At 41.4% G+C, this 19,005-nt stretch overlaps 1 protein-coding gene across 11 annotated transcripts; it reads left to right on the top strand.

Annotated features, from left to right (window-relative positions):
* Positions 1 to 699: 699 nt before the first annotated feature.
* On the top strand, positions 700 to 16,385 carry LOC142607672 (tropinone reductase homolog At2g29170-like). 11 transcript variants are annotated; one of them, XM_075779248.1, is made up of 7 exons: positions 700 to 780; positions 1,550 to 1,765; positions 2,801 to 3,020; positions 3,257 to 3,354; positions 6,770 to 6,774; positions 11,123 to 11,157; positions 16,121 to 16,385. In XM_075779248.1, exons 1-7 carry the CDS (start codon positions 700 to 702, stop codon positions 16,210 to 16,212), a joined length of 747 nt encoding a protein of 248 aa, XP_075635363.1. In that variant the 3' UTR covers positions 16,213 to 16,385. The 11 variants fall into 11 exon arrangements, with proteins under 11 accessions (XP_075635363.1, XP_075635358.1, XP_075635357.1 ...); XM_075779243.1 differs by lacking the exons at positions 6,770 to 6,774; positions 11,123 to 11,157 and adding exons at positions 4,236 to 4,245; positions 7,189 to 7,211 and having other exon boundaries at positions 3,257 to 3,366; positions 16,117 to 16,385; XM_075779242.1 differs by lacking the exons at positions 6,770 to 6,774; positions 11,123 to 11,157 and adding exons at positions 3,462 to 3,468; positions 5,755 to 5,784 and having other exon boundaries at positions 3,257 to 3,366.
* The last annotated feature ends 2,620 nt before the right edge of the window (positions 16,386 to 19,005 follow it).

Genomic DNA, 19,005 nt, shown 5'->3' with positions numbered 1-19,005 from the left:
CAACTACCTTTTACATTTATCTATGGTACTTTCAGCAAAATATTTTCAGTTTCAGCTAAATAATCTATTTCAAACAAATACTTAGTGCCAAGTTACATGATGACAATAGATGTCACTATTTGCTTAGTGCACTACTTAGTGCGAAGTTACTTAGTTTAGAATTTTTTTAATCTATAAAAGTAGATTAAAAAAAAAAATTTACATACTTAAAATATAAGTTATATTTTAAAATACTCTATAATCTTTATTTTACACTATATTTTATTAAAGTTTTAATTTTTTAATTTTTTTTTCACACAAAATAACAATTATTTACTCTCTTTCTCTATTCATTCACAAGATAGGTAAAGAAAAAATATAAATAAAATGTAAAAATAGATAGTATCAGTGTAAATTTACATGGTTGTAACAATACATATTTATAAACAATTTTAACTTTTTTGTACAAAATTATGTAAATATTGAAAAAAAATTTAATCTTTCACCATCTGATGAGAGACGACCATAATGCCCAGTTTATTTGTTTCTCTCGGTGCCACAAAATAGTCATTAAAGTCCTAATAGGCCTTATCATCTATTGACCATTGTGTTGGACCTGTTGGTGTTGATCTACTTTAGGCAATATAAATATAACCCATTCAGAGAAGTGGAAAACACCACTAGTTACACAGGAAACATTGCAGCGACAAAGAGAGATAAATGGCAGGGCAAGAATTGGGTAGCAGAGAAAGCAGGTGGTCTCTTCAAGGAATGACCGCTCTTGTTACCGGTGGAACCAAAGAAATCATTTCTCTGCCTATTTTTTTTTCTCCTCCCTCTAAATTGCATTCTTATTGAATATTTCTAAACATAGATAAATGGCCACTTTAAAGTGACATTCATAGTAAAAAAAAAAATTTTTAAAAAGTTAATGGGATAAAAAACCAATAGAGAGGAAAAACGCCACCTCATTATATTTGGTTTTGTAGCTCTAATTATAGCCTGGTTGTTTATTTATTTATTTTTTGACATCAAAGATGGTGGCTAATGGCTATACTCATCCATGGTGGATGGGGTTGTGCCCCTTTGCAAAGGGTGTTAAAGTGTTACAATTATATATGTTGTATTAGTAGTCCCTAGATTTAGTGATACTTGCTTTATGAATCCAATACTTATATATATATATATATATATATATATATATATATATATATATATTTTGCATACTTCGTATATATCTCCTATGAAATCATATTTTCAAAACACATTTTCAAATAAAATAATGAAATTGTGAAATTATGTTTTGAAAATACGATTTAACAATATTAACTAAAATCGTATTTTTTTAAAAAAAATTAGCTTATATGGCAGAATTTGTATGGTGAATATGCAATAACTAGTGTGTGATAATCATTACCTTTTATATAAATGTTCTTGTGTACAGTTTGATCCCTAAATAATTTAGCAAAAATAAAATAAAATATCCCTAAATACAATAGAATGCACATTATCCAGTTTTTTTTTAGTCTCTAAGTTTTTTATCTACTATTATTTACTTGTGCTACGTCTTTCAATCGGGTATGCTATTGTCGAGGAATTGGCAAGTTTGGGGGCTATCGTACATACATGCTCTCGAAATGAGACCCAACTCAATGAATGTTTACATGAGTGGAAGATGAAGGGATTTCGAGTCACTGGTTCAGTCAATGATGTAGTATCTCAAACCCAACGAGAGGAGCTAATGAGCACAGTCTCTTCTATCTTCAATGGCAATCTCAACATCCTTGTAATTTTAAGTCCTTAATTTATTTCTTGTACATTGCATGGCATTCTAAAGCATATATCCTACATTCTTTTTTGTATTAAAATCATTGACTTCCAATAATTAACTTAAAAAAGAATTTTCATTTGAAGATCCATCTTGAAATTAGCGGTGGTTCTTGGAATGTTTTACCAGCCTAAAAAACTTAAATTATACAAAATTTAATAAAAAAAACTTTATATATTGACTAAAACACAAATATGTAAAGTTTTACAATTTACTTTTACGAATTTTCTTAATTTAAAATCATTGATTGATAGTTTTATTATTAATGTTGCAAGCTACGGCTCTTTCAAAATTTTAGTTCAATAAATTTTTCTTGAGATTTTTCTTTTTGTTTGTAAGAGCCTAATATATTTTTAAAGGGACCAAAGTTTAGGGACAAAATTTTGTTATAAACATAGTTGTAGACTATATATTTTAAAAATCTAATTGTTAAATTGTATTTTCTTTGTGTTCTTAAAACTTGTGTCAAATTTTATTCCAATAAAATGTTATTTATTATTCAATCTATAAACTTACTTTTCATGTATAATTTTAGACTATACAAAAACTCAAAATTTAAACATTTAGTTAATGACATAGCTATTGATCTTTAATTTTCTTGAAATTTTACAAATATTGAGATATAAGAAAAAAAATGTAATCTAATTGTGAATTTGGCAAATTTCACATCCAATAAGAAAAAATATTGGGGGGGACCAAGTTAATTGTAAAATTTTGTCCAAAGTTTAGTTAAGTTGGGCCTAAAAAAAATTTAGGGTGGTCAAAAATCTTTTTTAAGAGTAAAAAATTATAAAATTTATATATCATAATTAAATTTTTTTTCCAGGTTAGAGTGGTCACAGACTCACAGGACCACCCTGTCCTTAATGTGGAGCCGCTTCAGTTGCAAGTTGCAACAATTTTAATGGCATTGAAATTTTACTTGTCTAGAGCCACTTCATTTGTGCGTTTATAGTGATCATTCAATTTATAGTTAATGCTATCTGGTGTTAGATTAACAATGTGGGAATGAACATATTGAAACCAACGTTGGAGTACATAGTTGAAGATTTCTCATTTCTAATGTCTACCAATTTTGAATCTGCTTATCACTTTTGCCAACTTGCTTATCCTTTTCTAAAAGCTTCGGGAGCAGGAAGCATTGTTTATGTTTCTTCAGTTGCTGGTGTAGTTTCCTTAAGTATTGGACTATCTATATATAGTTCAACTAAAGGTAATTTCTTTGCACTATTTGAAATTTTTTTTTTTTGGTAAGCTTACAATATAAATTTTAGCATGACATTAACTGATAGGACAATATATTATATGTTTACATTCACCATTCATATAGAGCATATAATGTTGTACACATTAATTTAGTTTACAATGTATAGTGTACATGAATAGTGGATGTAAAACCATAATTTTCCTAAATGATGCGATCGACTTTTGTCTCATTTTCATGTGAAGGAGCGATGAATCAACTCGCAAAATATTTGGCATGTGAATGGGCAAAGGACAACATTAGGATTAACTCTGTTGCACCATGGTTTATCAAAACCCCACTGGCTGATACAACGGTAAGATTCCTCTTTCCTTGCATGTGATTGATTGTGCTTGAAGATTGTTAAAATCTGGCCATTTTTGAATGTCTTAGGGAGATATTAACATGGAGTTTTCAGGTGAGGTCATGATGTTACGTATTTGGACATCATCTTACTAAAACGCTTTATGTCTATAGGTTTGACACTAACTATGTTATACTCCAATAATTAGGTCATAATTAATCAGTCACCCTTATGACTTATATTCAATTGAAGAAGAATAAAAATCATTAATACTCACATTTGCAGACAAGTTGGACATTTTTTACCTTTCAGAATTAGTATTAATGCTATTTACTCTTCAATTAACTACATGTACAGTACAGGAGGATTCAGACTAATCGGGAGACTAAGACATAAGACACCTTTACTGAAATGCACACTCTCAATATACAAAGATTTGTAACAAATCCTGATTGAATTTTTCGTGTGCTAAGAAATGTGAAAAGTTACTGAAATTAACCCTACCATTCTAATATCCTGGCTCCTTCAGAGAGGTCATTATCTGAGTTAAATGCCAACCTAAAACTGGAAATGTGAACAACTTCATGCATCATGATTACCATAACAAAATTATATTCTCTTTTGTAGTATCTATGCAATGAAATGTTTTTGGAGGCTGTTATCTCTTGATAGTGACGTTTTTTACAACCTGTCAATACGTTAAGGAGGCTGACGGGAATATACAACCCGTCAGCCAGTCTTATTAGGATGCCTCCTTTTGACGTTTGAGGCCATACCCTTTACGTAGCGACGTTAGGCTAACGGATCAAGCTGACGAGTCAAAGCTGACGACCTTGGTTGTAAAGGTCCTTGGCTGACGTTCTTTGTGGAGACATACATAGGCTGACGACAGTGTAGGAGGTACGCGTGGGGCGACGACCTTGGCGAGTAAAGGCTGAAGGAGTAATCCAACCTTCATTCTTAGCCTATTTTGACTTCTACATACGTGAATATAAGGAAAGTTCTTGCGCTACACGTTCGACTTTAGTCAAGAAGATACCTATAAGGAAAGGGCTCTATACAATAGGCAAAGATCCACGAATTACTCTTCTAAAAGGAAAGTACTTCTTCACCAAGGCGTTTATTTCGGCCCCATACCACTATATATACCCCAAAAACCCTCATGACCCAAAGGTACGCACAATTATCTCAACTCTTGCACTCTAGGGTTGTTTAAAAGACTCTAACTTGATCGTCGGAGGGTTTTTGGCCGGCACCACACCGGTGCTCTCTGTTCGATCATCTATTTTCTCTTCGCAGGTGTTGCTTCGATTTGAGGAGTATTCGCAGCTTACTGGTGATTTCTTCGGCATCATCAGTTGGCGCCGTCTGTGGGAAACGACATTTTCGAGTATCACAGCCTTGCTCTATTCCTGAGACAAAAAGTTGCATGGTACTCACTCGATCGATGGCAACAAACAACAATCAAGGCGACGAACCGCACGCCACAGCTCTAGAAAGGCAGGTCCAAACGCTTGTAGCGGCGGTTGAGCGCCTCACCAAGCAGAATCATGATCTGGAGGAACAGTTGTGACAAAGGACTGCACACCAGAGTGCACCAGAGGAAGACCAGGAAGATGCTAGTCCAAAAGGAAGGAATGCGGAAGGACCTGAGGGCAGCAACGCTCCGACTAGACCGGAGCGATAAGAAACCAATCGACCATCCGTCTCGGACACCTTGCCGACCCACATCGCTGCTGAGATGCAGGAGATGAGGGAATGTATGGACGTAATGATGAACGCCCTCAGAGGACGAGTATCTAGCAACCTGGACGACCTAGTCCACAGGACGGATTCGCCTTTCACAGCGCTCGTGAATTCATGCCCTCTTCCTCCAAAGTTTCGCATGCCACACGTGGAGAATTACGACGGATCCAAGGACCCGTTGGACCACTTTGAATCCTTCAGAACCCTAATGCATCTTCAGGGCGTACCGGACGAAATCATGTGCAGGGCTTTTCTCACCACCTTGAAAGGGCCTGCGAGGGATTGGTACAGTAGGCTGACGCCCAATTCCATCGGCACTTTTAAGGAACTAGGCGCACAGTTCGTATCACACTTTATTGGAAGTCACCGGCACAAGAGATCTACTGCGTGTATACTGAGTATTAAGCAACGAGAAGACGAGACATTAAGGTCATATATAGCCCGCTTTAACAAGGAATCCCTCTCGATAGACGAGGCAGATGACAAGATACTTGTGGCAGCATTCATGAACGGGCTACGAGAGGGTAGGTTCTTATTCTCTCTATGCAAGAATGACCCAAAGACTATGTCCGATGTACACTACAGGGCGACGAAGTACATGAATGCGGAGGATGCTTTGCTCGCCCGAGAGGACAAGCCTAGAAAAAGGGAAAGACAAGAAGATGCACAACCAGACAGAAGACAAAAAAGGGCGAGAACCAGAGAGCGACGAGATGATCGGCGACCCAAACCGCCTACAGGAAGATTCACGAACTTCACTCCCCTAAATGCGCCCATCGACCAGGTGCTGATGCAGATTAAAGATGAGGAAACTTTGGCCTTTCCTGGCAAATTGAAGGGAGATCCCAACAGGAGACCGAGGGACAAATACTGCCGTTTTCATCAAGATCACGGCCATGACACCGCCGATTGCTACGACTTGAAACAGCAAATAGAAGCTCTTATTAGGCGAGGAAGGTGTTAGGATTAGTGCCCTTAAATCCTATTGTATGATGCTATGTATGATATTATGTATGACATTATGTATGACATGATGTATGACTTAATATTATGTTTGATAAAGTTATTTTATTATTATCTAAAATAATGGTAACATGAATATGAGACATTATCATATAGTCCATGAGATGCATTGTATGTGATTTATGTGAAAAGTCACAGAAGATGTAAATCACAAGTTCTTTGTAAACTCAGAATTAATAGTTCGTAGTCGGTGATGAAATTGGGCATTTCATCTGCGAAGACTATAACGTTTCAACTAAGATGATTTGTCTTGATCATGGAAGTGGAAGCTTCTAGTTGATATGTTGATATGTTTTAAGAGTTAAAACATATTGAACAGGACCGCTGTGAGATTTATTATTGTTCTAACGACTGTCAAATGAATAATAAATCTCACGACTTCTATTTGCATGAACTCTTAATCCTGAGAGAATAATGGACTTGATCATGAAGTGTAGGTTGCTTTGATATATCAGGAGTGAGATCTGAAGTGACGGTCAAAACCTCAGTATGTTGGGCAGCCACATTTAGTGTTGATGGAACATATATTCTCAAGATGGAATTCATAGTCTCTTGATGGAGATATAAAATATTCCCTTGAGATAAGTTTAATGGTTCAGTTATTCAGAGAGTTAGACCTAACCACTTTAGTAAGAAATTACTAAAGTATATGTTTATGAAATTGGATTTCATAAATATATAATGAATAATTTTAAAGAATTAAACCGGGTACTCAAGGATAAGATGTAGTAATTTACAAAGTGGCAGTCTACATTTATGACTTTGTGTTACTACGAATATTTTATGAAGGGGTTACGTGTATAATAAAGTCTTGGGATATAATTTATTAATAAGGCCTAGAGTGCAATTATATTTATATAGTGGTATTAAATATAATTAATGGTAACTTTGGACTTGTCAAGAGTTGACGGAAAAGCCCAAGGCCCATTGGAGCTAGTGTCTTATTGGTCCCTTTTGGTCCCACTCCAAGCCACACACTAAAGCCCAATTGGAAAGGCCCAATAGGCCAGCCCAATTAGATAATCAGTTAGTTATAAAGGGAGAAACATACAGGATTTTTATTAGGAGAGTTTAAAAAAGAAAAAGAAACGGTGTGTGAGAGAGTGTGAGACACACTTTCATTCTCCCTTTAAAAAAACTGATTGAGAGACCACACATCTTGGGCGTAAAGTGGAATTGGAGTGAAGATTAAAATTGTTCCCAAGTGCTTCTAATCTTTGTTTTGAATTTCTCCACACCAAGGTACGCTATCTTGTTCTTAAATTCTGAAATTTACTTTGTGCACGTTATCAATCATGAATGAAATAGATCCTAGTTCGTTGCTTCCGCTGTGGGTTTTGCATGAGATGCAAAACCAGAATTTTTCCTTCAGAAGGCTGCAGAGGTTCGTCAACAAGGAGAGGGTGGACCCGTCACAAAATCAAGCCACTCGGTGAGACAATGATCGCCCCAGGCAACCTGTAGGAGATATAAGGATGATTATAGGAGGCACCATGAGGGCCGGATCTTCCAAGAAAGCCCGAAAGACGTACATCAGAACGGTCCAGAACGTCCAGAAGGCAAGTCCCGCGCTTAAAAGGTCACGGATTGACAATCCCCCCATTGAATTTTCGGAAGTAGACGCTCGGCGCCTTCATCATCCCCATGACGACGCTTTGGTCGTCACTATACGGGCAGGAGACTACAACATACACCGAGTTCTCATAGACAACGGTAGTTCAGCAGACATCCTTTACTATCCCGCTTTCCAACAGATGGGAATTGAAAAGGAACGACTAATTCCGGCTAACGCCCCGCTCATTGGCTTTGGAGGGGCGAGGGTACATCCCCTTGGCATTGTCACCTTAGCGGTAACCATTGGAGACTACCCACAGCAGGTCACCCGGAATGTAACTTTCCTGGTAGTCGATTGCTCGTCGGCTTACAATGCCATCATAGGACGTCCAACTCTCAACTCATGGAAAGCCGTAACCTCGACATACCATTTGATGATAAAATTCCCTACTGACCATGGAATTGGAGAATTGAGAGGAAATCAAGTATCCGCACGAGAATGTTACGTGGCCATGATGGAGATGGACAATCACATTCAAGCCATGAACATAGAGGAACGTAGGGTGGCGACAGAGCCTGTCGAGAGACTCGAAGACGTACCTCTCGACGAAACCCACCCGGAGCGAACGACAAAAATCGGCACCCTGGCCAACCCGGCAATTCGTCAAAAACTTGCAACTTTCTTGAAAGAAAACAAAGACGTATTCGCATGAAGTCACGAAGACATGCCAGGAATTGACCCGTTAGTCATGGTGCACAGGTTGAACGTGTCGCCATCTTTCCCGCCCGTCCGACAGAAGAAAAGAACCTTTGCCCAAGAAAGAGATCAAGCAATAGCAGAAGAAGTCCGCAAACTGCAAGAAGCTGGATTTATTAGGGAAGTGTATTACCCCGACTGGTTGGCAAACGTCGTGATGGTCAAAAAGAACAACGGGAAATGGAGGATGTGCGTCGACTTCACGGACTTAAACAAGGCATGCCCCAAAGATAGCTACCCCCTCCCGCGGGTCAACATCCTAGTGGATTCTACGGCCAAACATCAGCTGCTGAGCTTCATGGATGCATTTTCCGGGTATAACCAAATCCGAATGGACGAACCTGATCAAGAGAAGACTTCATTCATAACAAGCCAAGGCCTCTTTTGCTACAAGGTCATGCCCTTCGGCTTGAAAAACGCTGGCGCAACCTATCAGAGGCTCATGAACAAGATGTTTGCACGCCAGATTGGAAGAAACGTCCAGGTATATGTCGACGACATGCTGGTCAAAAGTCAAAGAGAAGAAGCTCACCTGGAGGATCTTAAGGAAACATTTAATACTCTTCGCTCTTACAATATGAAGCTCAATCCAAGCAAGTGTGCCTTTGGAGTGACGGCAGGAAAGTTCCTAGGATATATGGTATCCCAAAGAGGGATCGAGGCCAACCCGGACAAGATTCAGGCCATTATGGGGATGGCCCCTCCTAAAAATATCAAGGAAGTACAAAGCCTCAATGGCAGGGTCGCCGCACTTAGTAGATTTGAATCAAAGGCGGCAGATAGATGTCTACCTTTTTTCCGAACGTTGAAAAAATCCTTTGAATGGACGGCCGAGTGTCAACAAGCGTTCGAAGATCTAAAGGCCTACCTCTCTTCGCCGCCGTTGCTAAGCCCCTCACAACCAGGAGAAGAACTATTCCTCTATTTGGCCGTTTCCCCAGCAGCTGTCGGTGCGGCCTTAATCAGAGAAGACGACAAGGTTCAGCGACCTATGTACTACGCGAGTAAGGCATTGCATGGTGCAGAAGAAAGATATCCTCTCATGGAAAAACTTGTCTTCGCTTTGGTTACAGTGGCCCGTAAACTCAAGCCATATTTTCAAGCCCATATAATAGTCGTCCTAACTGACAAACCTTTGCGGCGAGCAATGGGCAGCCTTGTGGCTGCCGGACGAATGGCGTTGTGGTTAGTAGAATTAAGCGAATTTGATATACAATATCGCCCCCGCATTGCCATCAAGGGACAAGCGATGGCCGACTTCATTGCGGAGTTCACCAGTGCGGAAGGCGAAGAGGAAAAGAATCCCCAATGGAGCATTTTCACTGACGGGTCGTCCAACAAGAAGGCTGGCGGGGTAGGGGTCGTACTTAAATCTCCAGAAGGCGACGAGCTCAAATGTATGATTCGCCTCGATTTTCCTACAACTAACAATGAAGCTGAGTACAAAGCCCTGATAGCAGGTTTAGACCTTGCCCAAGTTGTAGGAGCCACGAATGTGGTTGTCCACTGCGACTCCCAAGTTGTCACAAGCCAGGTCAACGGCGAGTACGAGTGCAAGGGTGAAAGAATGAAAAAGTACTGGGAGCAAACGAAAAAGAGAATAGATGGGCTGCAAGCCAAAATAGTCCAAATTCCAAGAGGAGAAAATGAACATGCCGACCGACTTTCCAAAGTCGCATCTGCGGAGCCTATGATTACCATTGACAAGGTACTTTCTTTTACTCAGTCCTCACCGTTAATCGATGTTGTCAGCATACAGGAAATTGGTTCCGAAGACAATTGGACCACGCCCTTGATCTCCTACCTAAAAGATGGCACGTTGCCTGATGAGAAGGAGGCTGCCAGGAAGCTGAAGGTCCGGTCTGCACGGTTTGTCTTGATAAAGGACGTCCTCTACAAAAGGGGCTTTTCTCGACCATACCTAAGGTGCGTAGACCCCGAAGAAGCAAGCTATGTTATGAGAGAAGTACACGAGGGGATATGCGGCAACCACTCTGGATCACAGTCATTGGTACAAAAGTTGATTCGGGCCGGATACTATTGGCTGACAATGCAAAATGACGCCTAAGTTTATGTAAGAGCTTGCGACAAGTGTCAAAGGTTCAGCAACATCATTCGGCAACCGGCGGAAGAATTGACCCCCATAACCGCCCCATGGCCATTCGCCCAATGGGGGTTGGATATCATGGGACCATTCCCGATGGCAGCAAGGCAGCTGAAGTTCCTCGTCGTTGGCATTGATTACTTCACCAAATGGGTTGAAGCTGAAGCCCTAGCCACAATCACTGAAAAGAATATAAGGGGTTTTGTATGGAGAAACATTGTTTGTAGGTATGGAATTCCAAGAGTCTTAATTTCGGACAACGGTAAACAATTTGACAACGACTCCTTCCGAGCCTTTTGTTCAGAGTTAGGAATCAAGAACCATTATTCCTCCCCAGCCCATCCTCAGGCAAACGGACAAGTGGAAGTCACCAACCGATCCTTGCTTCGAATCATCAAGACTCGGCTCGAGGGGGCAAAGGGCGTATGGCCTGAGATGCTACCCAGCGTATTATGGGCATACAGAACGACAGTACGAACCCCTACAGGAGAAACCCCTTTCCAGCTGACATACGGGAGTGAAGCGGTCATTCCAGCCGAGATAGGACTCACGAGCTATAGGGTGGACAATCACGACGAAGAAAGAAATGATCAAGAGCTTCGTTTACAACTGGATCTAATTGACGAGGTAAGGGCGGTGGCTGAACAGAGACTCGCAAGATACCAGGACCTCGTAGCCAAGCACTACAACTCCCGAGTCAAGCACCGAGACTTCAAAGTCGGAGATCTTGTTTTAAGGAAGGTAATGGGCGCAGCAAGGGATCCCACACATGGAAAGCTCGGCCCGAACTGGGAAGGACCATACAAGATTACATCATGGATAAGAAAGGGCACCTATCACCTAAAGGCTCTTGACGGGCAGAAACTACGACACCCATGGAACGCCGAGCATCTCAGAAAGTACTACCAGTAGAAGATAGCAAGCAGAACATTACTCCTCATCACCAGTTTATGCTCTTTAATTATCCGTCTTAGCTTATTCCTGTCTACAGTATATTTTAAGTCCAAAGGACTGAAAGTTTGTTTTCCTTTTTTTCGAACAAAATTTTACTTATGCATTCATCGTAATAAGAGGAGGTTCATTCAGAAACGACCAGTAAATTTTTTGTGTCTTGAAGAAAATAGCAAATCCTCTACTACTAAGTCCACAAAGTGGACGGCCTATTTCTAAGTCCACAAAGTGGACGGCCTATTTCTAAGCCCACAAAGTGGACGGCCTACTACTAAGTCCACAAGTTGGACGACCTACTTCTAAGTCCACAAAGTGGACGACCTACTTCTAAGTCCGCAAAGTGGACGACCTACTTCTAAGTCCACAAAGTGGACGGCCTATCTCTAAGTCCACAAAGTGGACGGCTTATTCCTAAGTCCACAAAGTGGACGGCCTATTTCTAAATCCACAAAGTGGACGACCTATTCCAAAGTCCACAAAGTGGACGACCTGTTTCTAAGTCCACAAAGCGGACAATCCCATTGCTAAGTCCACCAAGTGGACGGCGTCATAAATAAGTCCACAAAATGGACGATCTTACACCTAAAATCCACAAAGTGGACGACCCCAATCTGAGGCCAACAAGGTGGATGACCTCATTACTAGAAGGCCTTATCACCAAGTGCATAAGATGTACAAGGGCAATAAAATGCTGATCTGTTCCCCCTTGGACTCGTCACCTTGCCATGATGCAACAAAGTGACGGTGTTATGTTCAAAGTGACGGCATAATAGGTTAGCTGACGGCATTGTTCGTAGAAATGATGGGCGTATAGCCAAATGGATACATCGAACTAGATTAGCTGAAAAAGAAAAGCTGACGCCGTTAGGAAATTGACAGGCATACAATTAAGTTTTGTCCAACGACGTCGCCCATGAAACTGACGGAATGATAAAAAACGACCCTAAGTTTTCATGGAAAAGAAGCTGACGCCGTCATCAGCTCAAAAATTGAATTGAAAGAGAAAAACCCCGTCACCCTTAAGCTGACGAGCTCATCACGAACATTTAATTCTGACTTACAATAAAAAACACACATACTTGAAGCATAAAATGACATTAAAATTAAAATAGGCGATGTCTTTACAAAAGCCCAGAAAAATGGGCGTCAAGTACTACAACTCCGTCTACACTTTTCAAAAAAAAAAAAAAAAAAAAAAGAGAAAAGAAAATTTTAAGTTCATAAAGGGGCGTCAGGGTCTTCCATCGTCTTCGGCAGTAAAAGGCTAGGCACAGGAGAGAGAAGGGCTGACGGCATTTGGGTCGCCATTATGAGGATTTGCTGGAGTCAGAGTAACGGATTGATCCGCAGCTGGCTGAGCTAGGACGACGTTGTTGTCTCTCTGACGGTTGTCGTCAGCTTCTTCATTGACGGCGTCGCCTGCGGGGGTTGACGGGATGGACTCATCCATTGAAATCCTTGACAAATCCAAGTCAGGATAGACAGATTTTACTTGCTTCAAGCAGTCCTCGAACCCGTCACCGTAGTAGGCAGCACAAGCGTCTATGAAGGCTGACGAATCCTTAAACTCCGTCACAGCGTCATTCCTAGCTGTCTCCACTTGGACTAGGATGGACCTCAGCTCCTTTTCCGCCGCCGCCTTGGCCTTCGTCTCCAGCTCCCGTCAGCGGGTTTCCTCCGTCAGCTTTTCCTTATAATCCTTCAGCTCCGTGCCCAAGATGCGGTTTGCCTCCTTGAACTGCGCCTGACCGTCAGCTAGGTACTTGACGCGCTCTTGCAGACGGGTAATCACCCCTTCCTTGGCAAAGCACCTGCCTGACAGAGCCTTCATGCAAACCATAGCCTGGAAGAAAAAGGGGACGAGACAACGTCAGGGTATAAAAAATTGGTCGGGCACCAAAGTAGAAAGCGAGGCTCACCCTGGTAAGGTCGAAAAGGCCTGATGCATTTATCTCATCAATAGTTTGCTCGACACAAGGGTCTATTTCCTCATCCTTCAAAATGGACCCCGTCATCTCTACAGCGTAGTCTTTATGGGTAAGCAGACGGCGTACAGATCCCTGGGAGATAGGGCCTGACGAGGTCATGGGCCCCTTACCCGCCCCATGAACGGGCCTGGGAGGTGACGGCCTTCGTGAAGACTTGTCCCCGGGAGTTGGGGCAGCCTTCTTTCCTGGACGGTCTTCCCTACCGTCAGGTTTCCTCTTGGCCACGACCTTTTCGACGGACTTAGGGGCTGACGGTGGGGTCGACTCGCCCCCAGCCTTCTTTTGTTGTTTTTTTTTTTGCCGCAGCGGCAGCTTGAACCCTTTGTTTAGCTGACTCCATTTCTGCGAAAAATAAGGGTTAGAAAGAGACAGCGTCAGGATAAAAACAAGAAGTTGAAGGACACTCACGACGACGGGAATAAGCGTTCAATTTGCAAGCTTCCTCCGTCGGTTCAGGACCACCACAATGTAAGTGAAGAGTATCTAACGTGATTAGATCCCGACACTTCCTCTCGTCCAAGGGAATGGCCGTCACTCGACGAATGAAATCCTCTTGCTCCTCGGTAATGCGTGGATGATTGTTAGCTGCAATAAAAAGTGACGGTTTAGGATATCAAATAAGTAGACGAAGTGAGAAGGTCGACGGGATTAACCTGAATCTCTAACATATGCCCATGTGTTATCAAAACCATTGGGCATTGACTCCCACTCCTCTTGACGACATACCCAGTTTGTTCCTTCTACAAAGAAGTATCTGCCCTTCCACTTCCTATTGGAATTAGGCATATCTGACACTAATTTCAACTCCTTTTCCCTCACTGCAAAATGATACACTCCTTTTGACGAGGAAATGTGTTGAGGACGATAACACCAGAAGAACTCGTCCAAGGTCAGCTGACGGTTCCCACCACTCAGACGACCCCATAAGATCTCGGCACCAATAAAGGTTCGCCAAGCATTGGGGGCAATCTGACTGACGGATATCCCAAGGAAGTTAGCTAACTGACGGTGTAACGCCGTCAGCGGTAGCCTTAGCCGGGCCGCGAACATGGCATCATACATGCCGACGTCCGCGGTTCGTCCCGAGTAACACCTCTCACCTTCCTCAGGAAGACGGATGGGAATGTCGTCTGGTATTTGGTAGCGAGACCGCAAACTCTTGAAAACATTCTCCGACATCGTCGGGAGAAAATTGTTGACGGACCACTCTGAGGGTAAGATGAAGGGACGGTTATCACTAGAGGATCCCGAGGTGCTCTCTAAGGCTTCCTCGTCGCCGTCGCTCTCACCCCCGTCACTGATACTCGCCTTTTCATGAATCTCCTGGTCTTCATCGTCTACCCCTTCTTCATCACCACTCACCTTACTTCCTCTAGAACTCTCTACTTCACCGTCAGAAGGAGTTGACGATTCTCTTTCTGACGACCAGGATAGGCCCTCCGTGGGCTCACGACCTGATTGGAAAACTTTGTTGTAACCCGCTCCGTCGCGGATCGACGATTGATCACTCGGCGTCTCCCTAGACATCTGGCTACCTACAAACGACGGGTTTTTCTAAGATCCTAGGCAGACGACTTCACTAAAGGGCGTCACTAGAAAAAGTAAAAAGGTAAAGTAAGGAAAACTTACGTGTAGGAGGACGGTCTCAAGAAGTTTACGGCTGTACGATTGACGGTGTGATAAGATTGGCAGTGACAGATTCTTTCTCTCAAGATGAACAAGGCGAAAAAAGTGGGAAAAAGGTAAATAGTGAAGTATATATAGGAGAGAGGAGGCGCGAAAGACGAAGCGACACACCCGTCCAGACACGGAGCCAATCAATCTACGCCATGTGTCCCACCATTTAATGAAGATGGCACAAATTACCATGCACGAACCATTTCCCCAATAACGAGAACTCTATGACCCGTCACCCATAGCTGACGGGGTAATGGAGTGGGGGGCAGTTGATAGTGACATTTTTTACATCCTGTCAATACGTTAAGGAGGCTGACGGGAATATACAACCCGTCAGCCAGTCTTATTAGGATGCCTCCTTTTGACGTTTGAGGCCATACCCCTTACGTAGCGACGTTAGGCTAACGGATCAAGCTGACGATTCAAAGCTGACGACCTTAGTTGTAAAGGTCCTTGGCTGACGTTCTTTGTGGAGACATACATAGGCTGACGACAGTGTAGGAGGTACGCGTGGGCTGACGACCTTGGCAGGTAAAAGCTGAAGGAGTATCCAACCTTCATTCTTAGCCTATTTTGACTTCTACATACGTGAATATAAGGAAAGTTTTTGCGCTACACATTCGACTTTAGTCAAGAAGATACCTATAAGGAAAGGGCTCTATACAATAGGCAAAGATCCACGAATTACTCTTCTAAAAGGAAAGTACTTCTTCACCAAGGCGTTTATTTCGGCCCCATACCACTATATATACCCCAAAAACCCTCATGACCCAAAGGTATGCACAATTATCTCAACTCTTGCACTCTAGGGTTGTTTAAAAGACTCTAACTTGATCGTCGGAGGGTTTTTGGCCGGCACCACACCGGTGCTCTCTATTCGATCATCTATTTTCTCTTCGCAGGTGTTGCTTCGATTTGAGGAGTATTCGCAGCTTACTGGTGATTTCTTCGGCATCATCATCTCTCAAACCCCACTTGGACGTATTGGAGAGCCAAAGGAGGTTTCCTCCTTGGTGGCATTCCTTTGCCTTCCTGCATCTTCTTACATAACTGGTTAGACTACTTGTGTTGATGGAGTGTTTACTGTGAATGGCTTCAGCTTCCCATGAGCAACCGAAACTGATGTTCAGACACACGTCATTGGAATATGTTTTGGTGTACTGCATCAAGGCATGTTTCTAAACCCATGAATAAAGGCACGACTACAAACTATTGTTAAGCAAAGAAAATAAATTAATATAGTTAAACCAGTTGCGTTCAAAATTGGGAAGAAAAAAAAAAGTGATTGTAGTAATTATGCATGTGAGATGCACAAACTTTTCTCTCCTTGGCAATTTCTGAAATTATTGTGTGGTATTTCCATCTAAATTCTTGTGTTCTTAAATAATTTATAAATACAATGCATATATGTTCCAAGAGCCTGAATGACAATTTATTCAAACATAACTAATATTTTTATTTGGCATCATAGTCATTCGGTCCTCATGGCTTCCAACTCTTTCTCCTCTTCTTCAACCACGATCAACCCAGCTAAAAACTTTTTAAATCAATTTCATACTGGATTCCATTTTGATTTGGCCAAAAAAAAAAAAACTTCAATACCAATTTGTAAAAAGAGAGATTCTTGAAGAAAAGCTAAAAACGCTTATTGATTACAGAGAGAAAATTTTGATACAAAACAGTTACAAGATAAATAGCAATCTAATCTATATATACATCAAAACAGAGTATGAGCTTGGCTCCAAATTACTAATCTAACAAACTCTCAATTGTACACCTAATCACGGCTTGACAGCTGGTTTGACTAACTGCCTTTGCCTCTTTCACTGGCATGTGCAATCTGTGTTTGCTCATTATTCAAAATAGTGCCGTTTACATCTTTCTTGCTTAGTGCCGTTTTCTTCTTGTGCTTGCATTTGTCATTGTCGTCGTTTATTGATCGCTCCAGCTTCAACACTCCCCCTCAAGTCCTGAACTTTTAAGTTTTTTGACTTGAACTGAAGAATTTGCCTTCAATTGCTTTGGTACAAATATATCCCTTAATCCTAGCTTCTCATAAAGCCTTGTAAAAGATGAGAAACCCAAAGCTTTGGTGAAAATGTCAGATACTTGAGAGTTTGTTGCAACATGAAAGGTTTTGATCATCCTTTCCAAGATTTTATCTTGAACCGGATGGCAATCTACTTCAATGTACTTAGTCCTCTCACGGAAGTTTGGATTAGCAGCTATGGACAATGCGGCCTGATTATTATCGAATAGCATGGTTGGTTTAGGATGTTCAATCTTCAAATCCTTGAAAAATTGCAGCACCCAAGTAATTTCACATGCCACACTTGCCATGGCTCTATACTCAGCTTTTGCTGAGGACCTTGAGACCATTCCTTGTTTTTTTGACCTCTAAGATATCAATTATTCTCCCAAGTAAACTGCATAACTTGTTAATGATCTTATAGTGTCAGGGCATCCAGCCCAGTCAGCATCACAAAAGGATTTAATATGCAAATTTGAGTTACTAGAGAAAAAGATTCCTTTCCCTGGTGAACCCTTTATATACTGAAGCACTCTATGGGCTGCAACTAGATGAGGCTCCCTTGGCAGTGGTACAAATTGGCTTAACCTATGCACAACATAGGTAATGTCTAGTCTTTTCAAGGCCAAGTACTAAAGCCTCCCGTGCAATTTCCTAAACTGAGTAGGATCTACAAGTGGCTTGCCTTCATACTTAGACAACCTTAGATTCTGCTCCATGGGAAACTTGACAAGTCTAGAGCCAATGAAACCTGTGTCCTTCAAAATCTTCAGGGCATATTTTCTCTGGCTTAAGCTTATTCCTGCATCAGTTCTGGCTACCTCAAGTCCTAAGAAATATCTTAATGATCCAAAATCTTTCAAGCCAAACCTATCATCAAGCAACTTCTTTAAACAATCAACACATGCAGGATTATTCCAGTGAGATATATGTCATCCACATAGACTAAAAGCATTGTAGAGGACCCTTATGTGTGAGTGAACAAGGAATAATCAGATTTAGACTAAACAAACCCCATCTGCAAAATTGTGATTGAAAACTTCTCAAACCATTGCCTTGAAGCTTGCTTAAGGCCATAAAGACTCTTATTCAATTTGCAAACTAGATTCACCCCCTTGCTGTGAAAACCAGGTGGCAAACACATGTAAACATCCTCAATCAAGTCACCATGTAGAAATACATTATTGACATCCATCTGGGAAAGGAACCACCCTTTCACAGCAACTAATGATAACACAATTCTAATAGATACTGATTTGGCAATAAGGGAAAAGATCTCTGAATAGCCTCGTGCTTTTGTGTGAAGCCCTTGGAAACTAAACATGCCATGTATCTCTCAATAGTGCCATCTGGAAGGTATTTAATCATATACACCCACTTAATCCCAATAAGAGACTTTCCAGGGGGTAGCTGAGTTAAAGTCCAAGTGTTGTTAACTTCCAAGGCCACAATTTCTTTGTCCATGGTAGCCCTCCATTCAGGAAATTGAACTACTTGATTAAAAGAAGCAGGTTCTGATGGAGTGGTGGTGACTGCCATGACAAAAGAATGAAAATCCAAACTATGATGAGAGTAGCTTAGGTAATCAGAAATATCATATGGCAAACCAGAAGTAGGTTTGGTACTGACAGACTTACAAGAATAATCTAAAAGCTAAGGAGGATGGTGAGGTCTAGTAGACCTTCTTAAGATACGTGTATCAGGAACAGGTGGTGAAGACTTAGATTGAATAGCATTAGACAAGGTATTAGAGGAAATGGGTTCTACAGAAGTGATAGGATCTAAATTGGGTTCTATTGAATCACAGGTAGTTTCTGCAGAA

The sequence above is a fragment of the Castanea sativa genome, chromosome 8 (assembly GCF_040712315.1).
Source record: "Castanea sativa cultivar Marrone di Chiusa Pesio chromosome 8, ASM4071231v1".
NCBI lineage: Eukaryota > Viridiplantae > Streptophyta > Magnoliopsida > Fagales > Fagaceae > Castanea > Castanea sativa.
The sequence above is the reverse complement of the archived record's forward strand: the minus strand, read 5'-3'. Positions and strand labels throughout refer to the sequence as shown.

Bases quoted from the DNA above. Each gene is read 5' to 3' on its own strand.
- LOC142607672 (XM_075779250.1), top strand. From the start codon at position 700: ATGGCAGGGCAAGAATTGGGTAGCAGAGAAAGCAGGTGGTCTCTTCAA. The intron at 3,021-3,256 runs GTAATTTCTTTG...TTTCATGTGAAG, and splicing joins TATATATAGTTCAACTAAAG to GAGCGATGAATCAACTCGCA. The intron at 3,367-16,056 runs GTAAGATTCCTC...TTCTCTTCGCAG, and splicing joins CCCCACTGGCTGATACAACG to GTGTTGCTTCGATTTGAGGA.